Raw genomic sequence first — 17745 nt, forward strand, 5'->3', positions numbered from 1 at the left:
AGAATATACACGAATTTATCGGATTTCATAAGGAACATTGACGCGAATTACGTGGCTGACGGCGTCATTCTAAGTAATTCGAACGCCCCGAGAGAAAACAACACTCCTGTATGGGACATCGTAGACGAAGAGACCATCAGAAAGCTGCACAACATGTTTTCCCATCGATCCATAGACTCCACTTTCAATCTGCCCGGAGAGATCCAAACAGTGGACGATATTTTAAATAACAGACAGTCAGAATCATCGATAGACGATTTTATTTTTCAGTCGGGTAGATATTCGACGAATCTTTCCATGTACGAGCACACCATCTTAGCTACCATTCGACCACTTCAAACTTTAGAAGAGGAAGAAGATCACGCAGGTTCTCTTTACGATCTATGTATCACTACCATGGATCAAGAAGGTTTGCCTATCAATTTCGAAGTGGAGTCTATGGTAGATCTCGAGGACGAAGTCGAACATCCAGCCGTCAATAGACTTGGGTTAAACGATGTTGTAATCCAAGTGACTCGGTTCCTGAGGAACTTGAACTTCCGTGGATTCAATCTGGAAAACCTTTCCGGCGTGCTAGAGATTCTTCCCGACCCAGTGGACGATGACGAGGATCGGATAGAGTTCGAGATCGACGAAGAGGACGAAGAAAAGGATGAAGAGATGGAAGAATGGCCGATAGAGGACAGAAGAATATTAAAATTCATTAAAGAGGATTGCTTAAGATTCATCAAGGAAGATATTTTCACGGACATGAAGTTTCCCATTGTAGTCAGATTAAGCGACGTGATAGGTGACGATTTGGCTACTTCTGACGAAGAGTCGGAAGAACTTGACGTGGTACTTGAACAGGCAGAACCGAGTAAAATAAATTTGTTCTCTTTAATGGATGACAAATACGAAGATGCTAATGATAAAATTGAAGAAACTGGCATGGAGGAAATGGATGAAGAGGACGAAGGTGAAGAAACGACGAGCAGCAAATATTTCAAGACGTTGCAGAAGATTCAAGGAACGATGTTTACAACAGCGTTTCCCTCAAGGCCAATCGTGAGCGTCAGCGACTACAACGCTGCTGAAAGTGTGTTAAACGAAGAAAGAATAACTACTTGTTCGGAAGATGCATTTTTAGACGAGATCGTCGCGAAATTTATGAGCAGTTTGAAGAAACACATACTGAAACGTTCGGAACCGGTGCAATTCCGCAGACAAAATTTAAACCAAACCTACGAAATATTGGACAAGACTGACACGGAAGAAGAAATCAAAGTTGAAGAAAGTATCGACAGCGAGGACATCGAAGGAAGCGACAATGACGAAGCGGTTGAACAAATTACTACGATCGAAGATATCGAAGAGATCGACGAAAAAATAACGACAAAGCAAAACAAAGTGGATGTTACGTATCAAGTTACCGAAGAAGACATCCTAGATACAAGAATCGAGGAATATGGAAATGTAAGTTGGAAAGAAATCGACAAGGTCGATCAGAATATTCAACTGATCGAATTCGAGAGCGAAGCAAATGAAAAGATGCGAACATCGGTTCGCGAAGAAACGTTTGAACGCGACGAAGACGAGTCTCTTGAAAAAATAAAATCGAATAAGATCGATAGGAACGAAGAGTCGGATTTCGAAGTTGATGGAGAGGGAAACGTGGAGCTGAAGGAAAAGTTATCCTTATACACCATTTTCACATTTCTGCTGGCCATCTCCTGTTTTTATCTTGGATACTACTATCGGAAAATCTTCTCGTTTAAACAAATTTCAACGTCCACGTCGACCTTGAAACCTTTCGAGATTCACGCAACGCCAACTTCGACGACCACGTTCTTTGAAAATTCGACGCTGATGAAGGAAACGAAGGAAGAAAAATATGAAGAAACGGAACAAGAGGAAAATGATTCGTTCGAGAAACTCGTCGATCTTGAAGCGATAGAAATTTCTCAATTCACCAAATACGATTCGGAATTAGATTTGGACTCGATTGTCCATAGAACACTCTCGGATAGCTTGAGAACTATACACGAGGATAGTTTGAAAGAAATTGAAAACGAGGTTGGAAGTTTAGAAAACACAGAATTTCAAGAAGCAGCGGAAATTAATTCTGAGAATCTCCGAGTGCGTTCAAATTCACAAATACACTCGGCTTCCCGATCCACTGACACGATTGAGAGTGCCAGCATTAGAAAGCTCGATATTCGTACGAGTGAACCTCCGTTCATCGTTGAACCGAATAAACTTGAAGAAGATTCGTTAGAATTGCGCCTGGCCGAAGAAGAAATCGAGACCTTCAGATACAGAGAAGACGATGACTCCGATTCATCAAAGTCTCTATCAACGCGTGACGATGAAACCAAATTACTCAACGAGGCACAGGTGAATATATATGCAAAAGTAGCGATAGAAGAAAAAGAAGAAATGTTAAATGCGGAAGAACTTCGAACGAACAGCTGTGGAGCAAAGTCGAAAACATCTACTTCCAAAATTCGGAAAGAAGATTGCGAGCAGTCGAGCAAGGAGGAAGAAAAAAAGGAAGAACGCTCTGTGGTTGATCAAATAGATGCCGAAGGGATCATTTTTTCGAAACAAGAAGTCGAGAAAAGTAAGGCGTCTACGGAACAAAACGAGTCCTCGAGTTCGCCTCAAATTTTGCAAACGACCGACAGTTTCGATTCCACGTACACGAGAGCTTCCGAAACGTCGAGGAACGCCACCTCCGCGGTAGATCTCAACGATTCCTCGATGGAAGAGTTCGTAATCGCTTCGAACGAATCGATTATATCGGACAAAGCGAGCGGTTGCAGTTGAGTAAAAAACGTCCGTCTCAATCTTTCCGTAATTTTCAAGTTCGTTTTTTTTTTTTTATTTTTTTCGCGATATCAATGGATTTTAGCCCCGTGTGAACTTTTTCTTGTTTTTAAGGAACTACCGGAGAAGATTCTTTTTTTTTTTCAAAAGAGTGAAGCTTCTTTTATTTTGCTTTTTGTAAAAAAGCAATCGTTGAGATTCTTTTTTCCTTTTTTTCGTTTTCTCTTTTCTTTTTTTGTGAAGAGAAATGGCGTTGCAAGAATAGACGTTCATGCCGATATCGTTGGAAGATACCACTCTTTTCGTTTCTCCGGTTCGAAGACGTCCGATTTTGCAGGAAATATTGTTCCGTTTATCATTTGCAAGAAATAGAACGTCTATCGCTTGAATTTTATTTATTTCGTTTCTTATATTCGTACTGATTAGCTTATATTTGCGTTTTACAAGTGGCACGATGTTTTTTGAACGACAAATATTTCGTGATAAGTGAAATTTTTTCGTCGATTCGCAAGTATTATTCATTTCTAACGAATAAACAATCGTACTTTAAAGGTATATATTTTTCTTCGAAAAGTATCTAAGTCAGCTTTCGTCTGTTTAGAAGAGAAAATAATCATAGGGACAGAATCTTGATTAAAACGTTCTAGCATTAAGACATGGAATACACCGCAAAACCTTGCCAATTCCGAGTTTATCAATCCGAATATTGATTTAACTCGGACAGCGTTCCTAAACGAGGTTCATTCAATTCGACCGACCTTTTACCCCGCTCTCTTATTGTATCACTCAACGAGCTTAATATACTTAATTAAATACAGTTCCTGTTTGCCCCCGACGTCTCTTTACTGACCGCTTAATCGTTCAATTAAACGTCACCGATTTTCCATTTCTCTGTGCACCCTTAGATAAATCGTTATACCTTCCTATAACCTTCCAACTTTCAAATTTAGTAATTTTCGAACTTTCAAATCCTCCAACCTCCTCCACGAACTTCCAACCATCCTCCTAAAACGTTCTTTCCCTCACACGATTCTCCTATCCGCGTTTACTCTTCTTCGCTGTTCCTGTACCCACCGATCGACCACCCTTATCAACTTCTCCAAGCTCGTCCGCCGATCATCCAAATGTTGCACAATCGCAGCTTCGATTCGCGATTCTTCTACCTGCGTTTGTCATTTCCGTGGAAAGAAAAGAAAAAACCTGCACGTGACGGCGATCGGTTGGCACGGGACGAAGCGAAGAGAAGAAAAGCCGATCGGCGATCAGCCGCGGCGCGATGTTGTGTTGGTTAGCCACCGGTGTAGATGTAGGTATACGCGTCGTAGGTGTACAACTTCGCGGTCTGCCGCGGCGGCGCGCGTACTGTTCTTGGCACAGTTTCTGACCATCTCCTATTGCGAGCGGACCGCGCTGGACCTAAGCGTAATTTCGTTGCGCCTCGCGGCACCCAACTTTCTTCCTCATTCGCCCCGACGTACCTTTCTTCCGGTCTTCCTTTCGGAACTCGCGCGTTCGATCCTCTCGAGAGAACAGCGATTTTTCAAAAGTGAGTAAATCGAACGAACGTTTCGTTCTTTTTTTTTTTTCTTTTTAAACGAGAGACTCAGTGAAAATTCGTTTGCGATCGGCGTCTTTCATAACGTCGCGATGTTTGCACGTTGACGACGTATAGAAAGCAGGAAGAAGGAGAATGCAAATGTATAGAGAGGAAGAAGACACGTAACGAGAGACGAGAGAGAAGTGAAGGTGAAAAGTTTGGGTTGATTTCGATCTTTTTGGTGAACGGAAGTTGAAGTTCGAAGAGATGATTCCGGATAAAAGTGATCACGCACGAAGTCCTCTTTAGCGTCGTAGATTTTAGTTAGGTTCTTTTCGTCCTGTGAGTGAGTAATACGAGAAGATTTGTAAATGTGTGAAAGGGTTTGAAAGCGACAGTTGCGGGGGAAGAAAGTAGGAAGCTGAGGATCGTAGGTGGCGGAAAATGACGTACCGAGCGCGAGCAGTTTTTAGTCGATGTTTGATAACCTCGAGTGGTAATTAAAAGCGCTTGAAGCGGTGTAATACTTTTAACAAACGTAACTCGATCCTGACCTACCACCGGGTTATTTAAATCCTTGGAAAACAATTTATTATAATAATCGTTTCGCTACTTATTTCTCCTTTTTGCTCGATAATTTCTTTCTTTCTTAATATATTACTGAAAAGTTTATATTTCTTAATTTCTCATTTCCTTTTCTTCTTGTGGTTTCTTCTTTCTTGTTAATAACTTATACTTATTAACGAACAAATTCTTTTTCCTTTGTAGTAAATAAATAAGTGAACGAATAACAAAAGACGATTATAAAATCAGAAGAAATACAACGTTCAGGTTTCAAGGTTGTGACGTTTTACGACGCACACCCGATAATTTTTGCTATCGTTGTAGAAACGTGTTTTTAAATTTCGTAAAAGTTATTTACAGAGGAACAATTGGTTAGCTCGTAAAAATTCCACCAAAAACTCGAACGAAGGACGGACAAGCTCGTACGATAAACGAAAATTATCCATCACCGTGGTAATTGACGATAATCGTGGCGAATTGTATAATCGGCCAAGTGAGCGATTTCTTCAATTTGTTCGTACGATGAAAATATATGGCGAATACGCGAGCTGCCGCGACAAAAATTGTTACGGGCCTGTGTTTAGCATAGACCGCGAAACATGTGCAAATAACGCACAAAATTCTTCTCGCCTTAGGAAAAGACACGACTCTTCGTCGAGATAGCAAATCTCCACGGTAAACACACCCGGTAAACTTTCGAATTTTTTCATTTTCATATCACCTGTGTTTTCAACTGTAAGATACATTGTAATCTTGTGATTCACGATGTAATCGTGTGATTCACTTAAAACAGGTGTTAAAACAGCGTTGAACAATTGAACGAGTTTCCTCTACCTTCCGCAATGTACGAACAGATCGCAAAGATTCATTTTCGAACGAATGAAACAGTATTTTCGTTGACAATTCCCAAAATATCCACAACATAAAAACGTAGCTCCAAAACGTATTAATATAAAAGCAAAGAGAAATTAGTGTTTTTCCTTTTTTTTTCTTTTTTTCTTAAATATCGTAATCTCGTCTTGATCTAAGTTTCATCGTCAGCAAGCAAACGTTTTAATTCTACTGGACAAAACGAAAGGTCTGCAAAAGACAAGTAACGCTCGGATTACTGAAATCGAGACGAACATCCTGGATGCAGCATCGTCCGGTTCAAACGTATCTCTGTTCTCTCTATTCTCGGGAAAAGCTTGTTTTTATAAAACCATTTACAATATTGTCGTACGAGTTCCTTCGCGTTATCGCCGTCGAGACAGACATAGTCTGTATAGTTTATCTACATCGGGGTATAGTCGCCACTGGCTGTTGCTAAGATCTCTGAAAATTTTCCTCATTATCGACCAACTCGTCTAATTATCGAAGAATAAGTTGCAAAAAATCACGTGAACTTTGATAACTGAAATAATCCAAACTACGCGGATGTCACGTCGCTGTTTTCGATACTCCCGCGTATTTAACATTCTTTCAAAACAGAACCATTTCATAACGCGATTCGCTCGCGACCTTCTTTTTTGTCGTGTTTTATATTCTTCGTTTATCCGATTTGTATTTTCTTTTTCTTTTCGTTAATTCAAAAGTATATTAAACTTCGTACTTTCCAATAATATAATATTAAATAATATTGACGTTAGCGCTATCAATTTATAATAATGTTTCGATAAATACACGTTACATACGTCTAATACTGTAGTTACTGCTAAATAACTATAATTGAAATGGTGTAATGAAAATAAATAAGTATGTACAATTACGTTTCCATCTCAATAAAAGCATTTCAATAATGCAGCATAAAATATCCAAAATCCATTCAGTGGATTTGACGAATGATATTGTTAATGATATTGAACCTTGATTTTATCGATATACGTAGTTCTTAACTCGACAAGTTAATTAATAATGAAGAATAAGCTTAAAATAATAGCGTAGCGTCTCACACTTACAACCCTTCTACCCACTTGCATTTCTATTTTCTTATCTACTCTGATCGTCCGAGACTATCAACGAAAATAAAGACCAAAGCAAAGGAAGGAAAAGGAACTCGGTCCTGAGTCAGAGAAGCTTGAACAAATAAACATATTGGTGAAACACGAGGGAAAAAATAGAGTGGCTTAACGAAGGTCTGAAACAAACGGAGGAGTGATTCGCGAATGGACCGCGAAAATCGTAGGCAAGAAGCAGGATGATGGTGGCGGCGGCGAGCGAAAAGTAAAAGGAGGCCAATAGTAGCGTTCGCGACTGTGAACCATGAAAACACGTATGCGAAGTGCGCAGCAACTTGTCGAACTATACAGACGTGCGTTATGAATATGCGAATAGTACAGATCTTCGTGAACTACTTTGTGAAGCTCTTAACCTGTTGATCGACGAAGACAGAGCCAACTTGTCATTCGGATTGCCAATTTCTCAAAAGAATTAATTTCGTTACTTAGAAATCGGATCGTTGACATTTCTCCTGTGGCATTTATTCGCATTTATTACCACTAAAAATGACGTAACTGAAATCGATATGTTTTTATCGATTACGTTCATTCTTGGTCGAAGGATGCGGTTAAGCATCGAAGGATTCGGTTCGATCGAAATCAAGTAACGAAGAATTTAGTAACGACGCGTGAGAAGGAAACGTTTCTGTTCTTCTCGTGACTAAAGAAATTAGAACGCAATATCGATCATGGAAGGCGATCATTTTTCTTGTTTCCTTGGCGAACGCGGAAGACGATTGCGAAGGAATCGACACGCGACACACGATATCGGTATTCCGCGAACGACGTTGCACCTGACTTGGAGGTCGCGGTGGATGCTGCACACATAAAACATCTTTGATAAACATCTGAATGTTAAATTCTAACGACAACTTTCAAATGCGAATCGTCGTCGTCACGTCTATTGTGTAACGTTTCAATGCGTGGGTTTTAAACGCCTACATAATAAACTTTTTGCCATTGTATTTCTATGTATCGCGATTTTTCCATCGCGAAGAAGCCGCGAATAAAAAGCTGACGTGATATCGATCCTTTGATATCCATTTCACGGAAGGACAGCGCCCTGGTCGAAGAGAAGGAAGCTTCGCTAAGTAACTGGTGCGCCCTTTCCACGCTCTCGATTAATGGTTGTATCTGGGTCAAGAATAATTGAGTAGGCTGCGTAAACACGCGTATCAAGTGGTTTTCTATTTCTTTTCGGTCGATTAGCACGCGTGCTCTGCCTAAATTTAACGGGGATCCCACTCGTTCCACACCACCGCAATTTGTCTTCTGTTCGTTCAACGTGATCAGCATTAGGTACGCTTTGGTAGATAACTGAAAAATATTTCTTCCATATGCCACTCTTTTATACTTTCGAAATTAATACGAAGTTAATCGACGTAATGGCTCAATTGCGAAAAGCAATTCCAAGAATTTGTTTAATATTGTTCTCGTTATTATCTCTATTTATAAACTGTATCTTTTTCACCTACGACCTCCTTTCGTGTCTCCGATTTATAAAGCGAATTTCCGTAACGCGTCCATTGTTTTAATACACTTTCTGTATTTTGGCAAAATTTCTGACGCGACTCTTACACGCTTCAAATTCAGAGCAACGCGGTGTCGCCGCTTGACTCGGCAAACCTCGACTTAACACGGCGATCTTAAAACATTCTTTCTTAATTAAATATCAAAGACACCGGATACCGGTGAGCTACATTTCCTAAATCGTACTTGAAAGGAAACGTTGTAACCCGCCTTCGTATCCACGAGCGAACGCCTTCTCGTTGAAAACAGCCTCTCGAGGTCGAGCGTGATCTCTCTCGCTCGATGATGCAACCGTGTTTTTTTGCGAGGAATACGACGAACAGACCGACAAAGTCACTCGATGCAAGCGTCAGAATTCGCGATTTAATCTTCCGTAATCGTTTCCTTCTGCATTTCCTTCGCCAAACGGACTTGTAATGGCATGAATGTAATTAAAAGCGATAAACGAGGTCGAGGTATCGGGTCGCGATGAGGTAATAAGTAACGAGCATAATAGCGATTTTACCGCAGTTTTGCTTTTTTCACAGAATGCTCGGTTCACCTTACGCGACCTTATTTCATGTGTCATCGCTGTTTATAGACTGTGCGCATAGTTGCGTGCAAATGTTATTATTCCGCTAACGAATTTACGCGTTGGCGTTTCTTCCAACCGTTCTCTGTTTTTATTCTTTACGATCTACGTACACGATAAAACGGAAAATTACGACACGTTTCGATCGAATCTTTATCGATGATTTGCACTTTCAGCTTGGCGAGAAAATTAAGAAAACAGCTTCTTCGTTGAAAGTTTCGTCCAAGCTACGTCGAATAACGCGTAATCGCTGTCTTAATCGTTCAACTTATTCGAACAAACTTATCCAACAATAGAACAAACGTAACGAGCTAACTCGATGCTGCTGTCAACGCGTGACCGCAGTCACGTTACACGTAGAAGTGTTAAAATTTCATTTGAAATTTGTCACTTTTTTATACGATAGTAAAATGTACAATTGCTAAGTTAAAGCAAATAAAATGAAACGAACTGGAAGAAGCGTAAAATTATGTTATTACGCGTTATAAAAGGCATAAGACTTTGAACAGCACGCCAAGTTCCATTCAGGTCGAGGTCTTCTTTAATCGTGTCTTCGCGTAGTAACGTTATGAAATTAGCAAAAAATGGAATTGATCGAAATAGCGCCTGAAAAACTCGTATAATTCATCTATTTATCTATTCTGCTGATAACGTTCCTTCTATCGAGCCGTCCTTATAGCTATTTTCGAGATCGAATTAACTCATGGTTTTCTGTTCCATCGTTCCCGGGACGCGTCCCAGGAATCGTCGATGGAGGAATCGATCGCAGAGACGGTGAGGTCGTGTTCCGTTTCGTTTAATGGTCGAATAAATCACGGATTCGTGCGTTCTGAAATCGAGACAGAAGCGGAGCGAGCGAGGAATCGAACGGTGGCCAATGTCAACCGACTGGTTCTTCATAGACGACGTGTTTCCTTTTTGCACGAGGTGAACCAGAGGAAATACGGGAACAAGGGATCGAGAAGCGTTTCCTTATGGGGCCCGACAGACCTCGACGATGCTTCGTGTTCGCCATGACCGCCACGGTCGCTCGTATGACTCGTATCGACCGATCTCACGGCGATCTCCTTTTCCTGTCTCTTCGACTTCTTTTCTTGCTCTTTTAAACGATACCGAGAGCCGTTTGTTAATTACGATTCATCGGTGTCGCATCTTCTTAATTAAAAAAGAAACGTAACGATAAACCGAGTGGTTCTGTCGATGCTAATACGAATTTAACGAACGAAATTTTCCCAATAGTTTCCACACTGACGATTAATCCTTTCACCTCAGAAAAAAAAAATTAATTTCATTTCCAAAGAAACGCGAATCGAGCTAAAGAAATACAGAAAGAACAGGATTCAAAGATATTGGTAATTTATTTGATCGGGGTAGTTCTGAAGAAGTTTCCTATGGTCTGGCGGCCGGATACGACAGCCTGGTGGAATAACAAACGCGGAAAGAAAGGTCAGCACCGGATAGGCCGAAAAGACGAACCGGCAAACAAGCGAAAATAGATCTGGCCACCTATGCCAATGACCCATATTCCCTCTATTCTCGGCGTGCCACGAATTAAACTTCGTCGTTTTAATGCCACATGTTAGAGATCGTGACCATCGTCGTTGCTGTTCTTCGTTTTCCTCTCATTTCTATCGTTCTCCTTCCATTAAGTTCCGCCGCATAATCCTCTCGCTCTCTTCGCTTTTCTCTCGCGTTGGCATCTCTTCGGAAAAGTGTGGAATACAGAAAAAGCATCAAAGCTTAATTATATCGAACGCTGGGTACGCTCGAGACAAGAATCAGCTACGATTCTACGTTTATTTATAATTCGCGATACATTTTGTACAACAATTCGCGTAAGCTATGCATCGGCGTTTTGATAAAATCGTCATCCTGCATTTTGACAATGCGGCGAACTATCGAGTGTGCTCATTCACACGGGCGCAATATTTAGAAATTTCTACGTGACGCTCAGACTGAAATAAAAATGACTAAGGTGAAGTATAATACGGCGTCAAGTTCGACGTAATATCACGGATGTTAATGCGTTGGTCACGCCACGTGGATATGCAAACATTATAATTGATGCCGAACGGCGCGACTGTTCACAGAATGGAAAATGAAACGTTCCGTGACATTTAATTCGATAAAAGCAGCTTGTACGAGGAACTTGAATCCTTGAGTCGTGATCCTCCAAATTTGTTACGTGACTCGATGCCGCGTGACTCAACGGCGGTTGATTGGAGAAAAACTTCGAAATTCTCATCTTTTACCATTCGGATCCATAATTTTTCTTCCGTTCCACGACTTTCGAATAAAATCTCTTAATATTCAGCCACGTCGAAAGAACATAAGCGAAATATTAAAAGGCATCGACGAAGTGAAAATAAAAAAGCACTGAGACAACAAGAACGAGAAATTAGTTCATCAATCGGCTTTAAAAATACGCGAGCACCAGTCAGATTCTAAATCTACTCGTGATCTAAATTCTATCAGAGTGGTTGCTCGACATTTACGGCAAACCACAGATCGATAGAATAATAATTAAGAACGCTCTCTGTCCTTTAGCTTTGCAAATATAGTTTAAATTGTTCTGCTCCTTTTCAGAATGCAACTCACGTCGTGTTGCGGATGTTACTCGTTAAAAACGGGAACATTGTTCACCGGAATATTGGGCATCGTAAGTACTTACCAAATTTCTAAAATTAGTAATTTCGTAATTCTATTTTGTAATTTTAATCGAAAGAAAAAGTCGTTTCTATATGGTTAAATTATTCGTTTCGTTGCTTATGTTAGATTCTATCGATCATCTCGTTGATTATGATCTTTACTCTGAACGTCGAATGGAAGACAATACTGATCGACGTGCTGGACCAAAGCATCGTTAAAATCATCTTCGCGATAAACCTGTGCATGACAATTTTGATCTCGACGCTGCTCATAGTTGGCGCTATCAAGGTAAAATCGTTTCTCCATCGATTCTACAAAAATCGTAAATCATATTTAATTTTTCTCAATGTCATTCTCTCGATGCTGTTTCGTTCGATATAATTAATTGTATGAATCGAAAGCGAAAGGGTGAGAAAATTGTTTTATTATAGAAAAACACGTTTATGATGCTACCATGGGTAATTCTGGGCTTGATGTTAGCGGTCGGTCTGTTAGTGAGTGTCCTATACACATCCATAATGTTCTTCGTGAATCACGCGGCAATAAATGGAATTCTATGGCTCGTCATTGGCCTTATAGCTGTCGGTGAGTAGCTAATGAATTATAAATACCTTTGCATTCTACAATCTTGACATTTATAATCTCTTTCAATGTTCTTTGGCATATTCAACAGTTACGACAATATTTACGAAATGTTAAAAAACTCGTTATGTTAACGCCTCGAGCGTTTAAAAAACGTTGTATCAACAACCTTTAACTTTCAGCTGCCCATTTATTTGAAATTCTAATGAATATTTAATATTTTTTCAGTAATCTACGCCTACTTATGGTTAGTAGTGTACAGTTACTTCCAGTATCTGAGATACGATAAATTGAACAGCAGAATGGGACCATACGGAAGGCCGTACAATTATCGGCGACCTTGAGGCGAATCCGTGATTTTATGAAAAAGAAAAAAGAAAAAAAACAGCGAGAAGTCTCCTTTTCGCGAAAAAATTGTACCGTTCTTTCTTTCAAACGAGAAATTGATTTCGATCGCAGGAAAGAACGGTTTGATTGCTTCGGAAGGAGTTACTTAAAGTTCAATTAGCGTAATCGCACCAAAGCACGAGGCACCGCCTTTTTGTCGATAGAGAATTTATCGAAAACCACGCAATCGTGTTTATAAACCAAAACCAATCGTCGACAGTAGATTTAGAATATATTTATGACACCGAGATGTTCCCTCGAACGATAATAATCTTCTGCGTAGGAAATTGGAGGTTCTCAAGATGGTTCGCTGTATTTACGGGCTATATGCTTTACTTATATTGTTCGTCTCTTTATTTTTTTTTTCTTTTAAATAAAAGCAAAAAAGCAATAAAAAAGATTTGCTTAGAAAGTATTCCGAGATTTTACTTTTTATAAAATAAAATTATTTTTACGTAAAATATTAAAATTCTCGGTGCATAGTATATTTACAATGGCACGTGAAAGTATTTCGATATTTACCACAGAAAATTATATCACATGTGTTAGATGAAACTTTTTGAAGTTTCGTCGGAACTGTGTCTCAAAATCTAATAAAAAATTCGCTTCAACGATTTATATAGCCCATGAAAAATCGACTAATACGATCGAACATAAAGAATATTGAAGAGAAAAGTGGACATCGATCGAGGGTGCAAGCTCGCGGGTTTCAAGAGAAATCGCGAGGGAGGGACACGGTTTCTGCTAGGAAACCGACACTGCCGGCTTGCCAGAACGCGATATCAAAAAGGCGAGGCTGATCCCCGCCGTGGACGAGAATAGATTCCATTTTCAAGGATGAAGAAAATGTTAAGCATATGCAAAAATATACGCGTTACCACACCGCGAGAACCAGTCTCTCCTACGCAAGGTTAACGACTGACTATTTATTTCCCCTGCTCCCACTTTTACTCTATTCTACTCGTCTTTCCATCGTATGTAGAGATTCTATAATTTGTAACTATTGTTACGGACTATGAGAAATAAATTATTCTTTGTTTGTAACTTCTTCTTTCTCTTCCTTATCTCGTTATCTTCCTTTCCATCGTTTCCAGATTCTTCTCTGGTTCGTTACGCCTTTACCGATGCGCCGTATCCACGTACGTGTTATGCAGGCGATCATTCGTCAGGCGGTTCGAGCGTTTACCAGCGAGCGTTTTCCAGATTCTCGCGAACAAATAAAGAAAGCGTAGCAGCGGCTAGACCAGTAGCGTGGCTATCGCAACCAAAGTCCGTTTGCTTAGAAGTTCTTCGCGACACGCGTATCTCGTTACTGGCGAATTTATATCCAAACGAACTGAAACAGCCACTGGGACGAGACCAACGCAGTACTAATCGTTCATAGTGCTTGCCAGTGAATTCCAGGAATCCTTCCATGCCGCATAGAACAACTTCCAAAATAAAGGAGGACGCGTTACTTAAAAAAGTAAGACTAGACGAGAAAACAAAATTCGATATGTATATATATTCCGTTTTACCTTGTTCCATCATTAAATCTGGCGTTTGATAAGGAAATCCAGCTGTTTCGATATCGATCAGATCTTCGAGGATCGCGGAACAGTAAGATAGTATTAATTCCGAAGATGGAAGACCTCGATCGCATTTCAACTAAAAGGAAACGAAATTCGATTAACTCGTAAGCTAAATCTACGTCAAAGCACATGAAAGAAAGGATATGGTAATGACACTGACTATCTTAGCAATTTGAACAATCAATAATCTATGAGTAAGAGGGTATCCTCTGCTAGATTCTCGATTTGCCAATATCTCCACGCACAAATCAGGAATTCTATCGCTGGAATTCAATTTGTTCCGAACGATTTCGGCAAGACATCGATCGCTTTCTCCCTCCTTGGGCGGTCCTTGCATTATCAGTTCTCGTATACCCCGATAATTTAATTTAAAATTGGTCTTCTCCTTTTTTAGAGCGCCATGACGCCATGATATTTCTTTCAGCCACAAAATTGGATAATTTATGCTTTCGTGCACTACAATTAAAAAACTTCAATTTTGTACATAATAAGAAAGTTTTTCAAGACGCGGTATCTTCTTTTTTAATGTGATATTCTTACGTAATTGGATGTCCTCGTTCTCTGGAATGACTTTATCTAACAAATCTCGTCGAGCAGAATCGCACGATCTTAAAATCGTCAGAAGTATGTTTCGATGTTTATCCACAAGATGACGCGCATTTTCATGCAAAAAGATAGCAATCGTGTTAGCTGTACGAAAGAATAACGGAGGCATTTTGTTTAAGGTTTTAGTACTCGTTAAACTCATAGATTTCAAATTTTTACCTTCGACGATCGTTAGAGATAACGTAACATCGGCATTCATTTGACGAGGCCTTTGGCGAATGTAATTGACTATCTTAGACAGAACGTCCAACTTTTCACCTGCAATAACTGCAACTTTAGTTCTCTATAACCAAATATATCTCTACGTATGAAGAAAAAGATTACAGTTGATTACAATTTCTAATTTCGACAGAAGATACAGAAACTAATAACTATCACAAATAGATTCTTTGATAACGATACAATAATATTGATAAAAAAAAAAAGGTAGTCTTAGATCTTTCGTCTAGTCTCACCAAAATCCTTAGAAAGAAAGTTTCCATAGCTGCAAAACGGGACGCCGCAGAAAAACAGAACCGCCCAAATACTAGCGAACCTTCCAAGTGTTTCCATGTAGCTTACAATACTGAAGAAGCTGTATCTCGATTTTTCCAGGATTTTATAGCGACAGTCCCACCATGCACCCTATACGTCCACGCGACTTTACAGAAATTAAGATTAAACCAGTCCTCTTCATCACGTTCAGCGGAAATCCGGCCACTTTTCTTCATAAAGATGAAGCCTCCGAAGCGTCGAATCTCGAAGGACGAACTTCTGAATGAAATCGACTTCGAGAACGACTCGTGGGTGTTTAATTGATATTCGATAGAATGGAAGGAAATAAGAAGAACGAATAGTGGATTGTAGATCTTGCTTGGTACAAAATTGTAGCGTGGAAGATACTTAATTTGTTGGTAAAGATATTACAATATAAGGTAGCGATTTTCTACATCTTCACGTTTTGTGTGAGAATTCAGAAGCAGTCAGGGCGGAAGCTTCAAACACTTCCCTGCCTTCTTCTTGGTCTGTAATTCAAGTAATAATATATTTCCATTGTTGTACCGTTTACAAAAGCATTAAAATTAAAGATGGTAACTTACGATTTGATATTGTATTTGACAAATTCTACCATCCGGATCATCTTGTATTAATTTAATCTGAATTTTGATGAAAATAACAGAACTGAGAAACTGATAATAAAAATTGTTCTGTAAAAATAGGGAAGAGATACGGAAAATAAATAGGGTAATATTTTACCAAAATGGCATAACCTGTACCTCGAAGTTCTTTCCATTTGAAAAAAGGTTTCGACTCTTGAACTACTGCTGGAAGAGTTGCGATTCTTCTCAGAACATATACAATATTATCGTATATCATTATTTCTAATCTACTAAATAAATGAAAGAACAGTTTGAAACAGTAAAAATAAAAATTTGTAGTTAACGATAAAAACTTGTCAATAATACAATCATAAAATTTATATTTAAAAATTCAAATTCATTCAAGTTCATAAATTTAAAGCTTGTAAGAAACCCTTCGTATTTACTTACACGTCTTAACAGTTATTTCCTGACAAAGAAATTAAAAAATGGTTTAGAAAAATAATTGTTGATTTATTTATTTGTTTAACTATGTTCAATACAATTGCTTATATTCGGCAAAAGATCTATAAGTACAACGAATGTTCGCAAATCATTCGTAATGTGAATTTTAACTAAGCAATTGTATAATGTAACGCAATACAATCTCTCTAATGCATATTCACAGAATACTTGTAAATAGAGAGATAAAATAAATACTCAACCTAACTCCATTCTTTATCGTGAAAATATATACATTAACATTTAAGAAAGAACTATATATATCGAGAGAGAATTAAAATCATATCGATGCATATATTCACCAGCCTTTTACAATCATTTAAATTTTCCGAATAAACTACTAACATATTTTCAAATATTTCTTACAATGTATTAATAGCAAAAATATACATATATTTTCCCAATAATTTATATAGATGGTTTTAATAATTAAACATATAATAACTAAAATCCTAAAGAATTTGATAACTTACTATACTATCTGAAGCTATTTGATCACATTTACCTTAATCATATCTTAATAATGAATTTCGTATGTCAATCTCAGACATATCAGTCAACAAAAAACATGTAACAAAACTAAAAGTTACGAGTCTTGACGAATATATAATAATTATGTGTAAAACACATTGTAATAAATAAGTATGCATTAAAAATTGTTATATAATGATATAGATTTTATAACAGTAATTATTAATTTAAATATATAATTTACGTTCCAATGAGTGATTGTGAAAACCTATATAGCACTCTCTTTACAATATGATACATAAATACCTGAAAATATTAATTAATATCAGTCAAAAATTTTCTTAGCCTATACAATTCCAATGCAGAATAGTAACGCATAATAACGCATAATAATCAGAAACTACAACAGAAATAAATAAAAATATCAACAATATATACCCTTTCATCCTGAATTTCTTGTCATATGAAAAATACTTTTCTTGTTATCTCCCAAGAGCATTTTAAAACTCTAACAATATAATCTAGAAGTGATCTATAAATAACTTAAATCCTTAATCACAAATGATTGTGTAGTTCAGGATTAATGTCAAATTCAAGTGCTAATTGAAGTCTGTAATCTATTGCAATCAATACAATAATTATAAGCATCGGTAAACGATATCTTGACTGCCAAGTAAATCTCAGCATGAACATTATGGCACCATGAAGTATGCCACCAGTTCCAAAAAAAGCCTCCGATGCCATTGTTTCCGTAATAGTAGGGATCATACAAAAATCAATATTTTTTGTTATCAATGTTCCTTCCCAATTATTTGTTGCGAATGAAGTTAAAAATTATGATCTCAAAATGCTGTTTCCATATTCCAATCCAACCTGTACAAAATCATACACGATTAAAATTATTTCAAATTAC

The 17745-nt window shown here is 38.3% G+C and overlaps 2 protein-coding genes across 6 annotated transcripts; one reads left to right on the forward strand and one right to left on the reverse strand.

Moving 5' to 3' along the window:
- The first annotated feature begins 4165 nt into the window (after positions 1–4165).
- On the forward strand, positions 4166–13648 carry LOC139997973 (uncharacterized). Of its 2 annotated transcripts, none has more exons than XM_072022134.1 (5): positions 4166–4354; positions 11573–11645; positions 11762–11923; positions 12067–12220; positions 12446–13648. In XM_072022134.1, exons 2-5 carry the CDS (start codon positions 11574–11576, stop codon positions 12559–12561), a joined length of 504 nt encoding a protein of 167 aa, XP_071878235.1. In that variant the 5' UTR covers positions 4166–4354; position 11573; the 3' UTR covers positions 12562–13648. The 2 variants fall into 2 exon arrangements, with proteins under 2 accessions (XP_071878235.1, XP_071878234.1); XM_072022133.1 differs by lacking the exon at positions 4166–4354 and adding an exon at positions 6373–6376.
- On the reverse strand, positions 12591–16512 carry LOC139997961 (UPF0764 protein C16orf89 homolog). 4 transcript variants are annotated; one of them, XM_072022107.1, is made up of 6 exons: positions 15237–16510; positions 14941–15039; positions 14716–14865; positions 14336–14631; positions 14122–14251; positions 12591–14034 (listed from the first exon to the last, which is right to left on the reverse strand). In XM_072022107.1, exons 1-6 carry the CDS (start codon positions 15331–15333, stop codon positions 13787–13789), a joined length of 1020 nt encoding a protein of 339 aa, XP_071878208.1. In that variant the 5' UTR covers positions 15334–16510; the 3' UTR covers positions 12591–13786. The 4 variants fall into 4 exon arrangements, with proteins under 4 accessions (XP_071878208.1, XP_071878210.1, XP_071878207.1 ...); XM_072022109.1 differs by having other exon boundaries at positions 14941–15064; XM_072022106.1 differs by having other exon boundaries at positions 14716–15064; positions 15237–16512.
- Between the last annotated feature and the right edge of the window lie 1233 nt (positions 16513–17745).

This window comes from Bombus fervidus, chromosome 2 (genome assembly GCF_041682495.2).
Source record: "Bombus fervidus isolate BK054 chromosome 2, iyBomFerv1, whole genome shotgun sequence".
Lineage (NCBI taxonomy): Eukaryota > Metazoa > Arthropoda > Insecta > Hymenoptera > Apidae > Bombus > Bombus fervidus.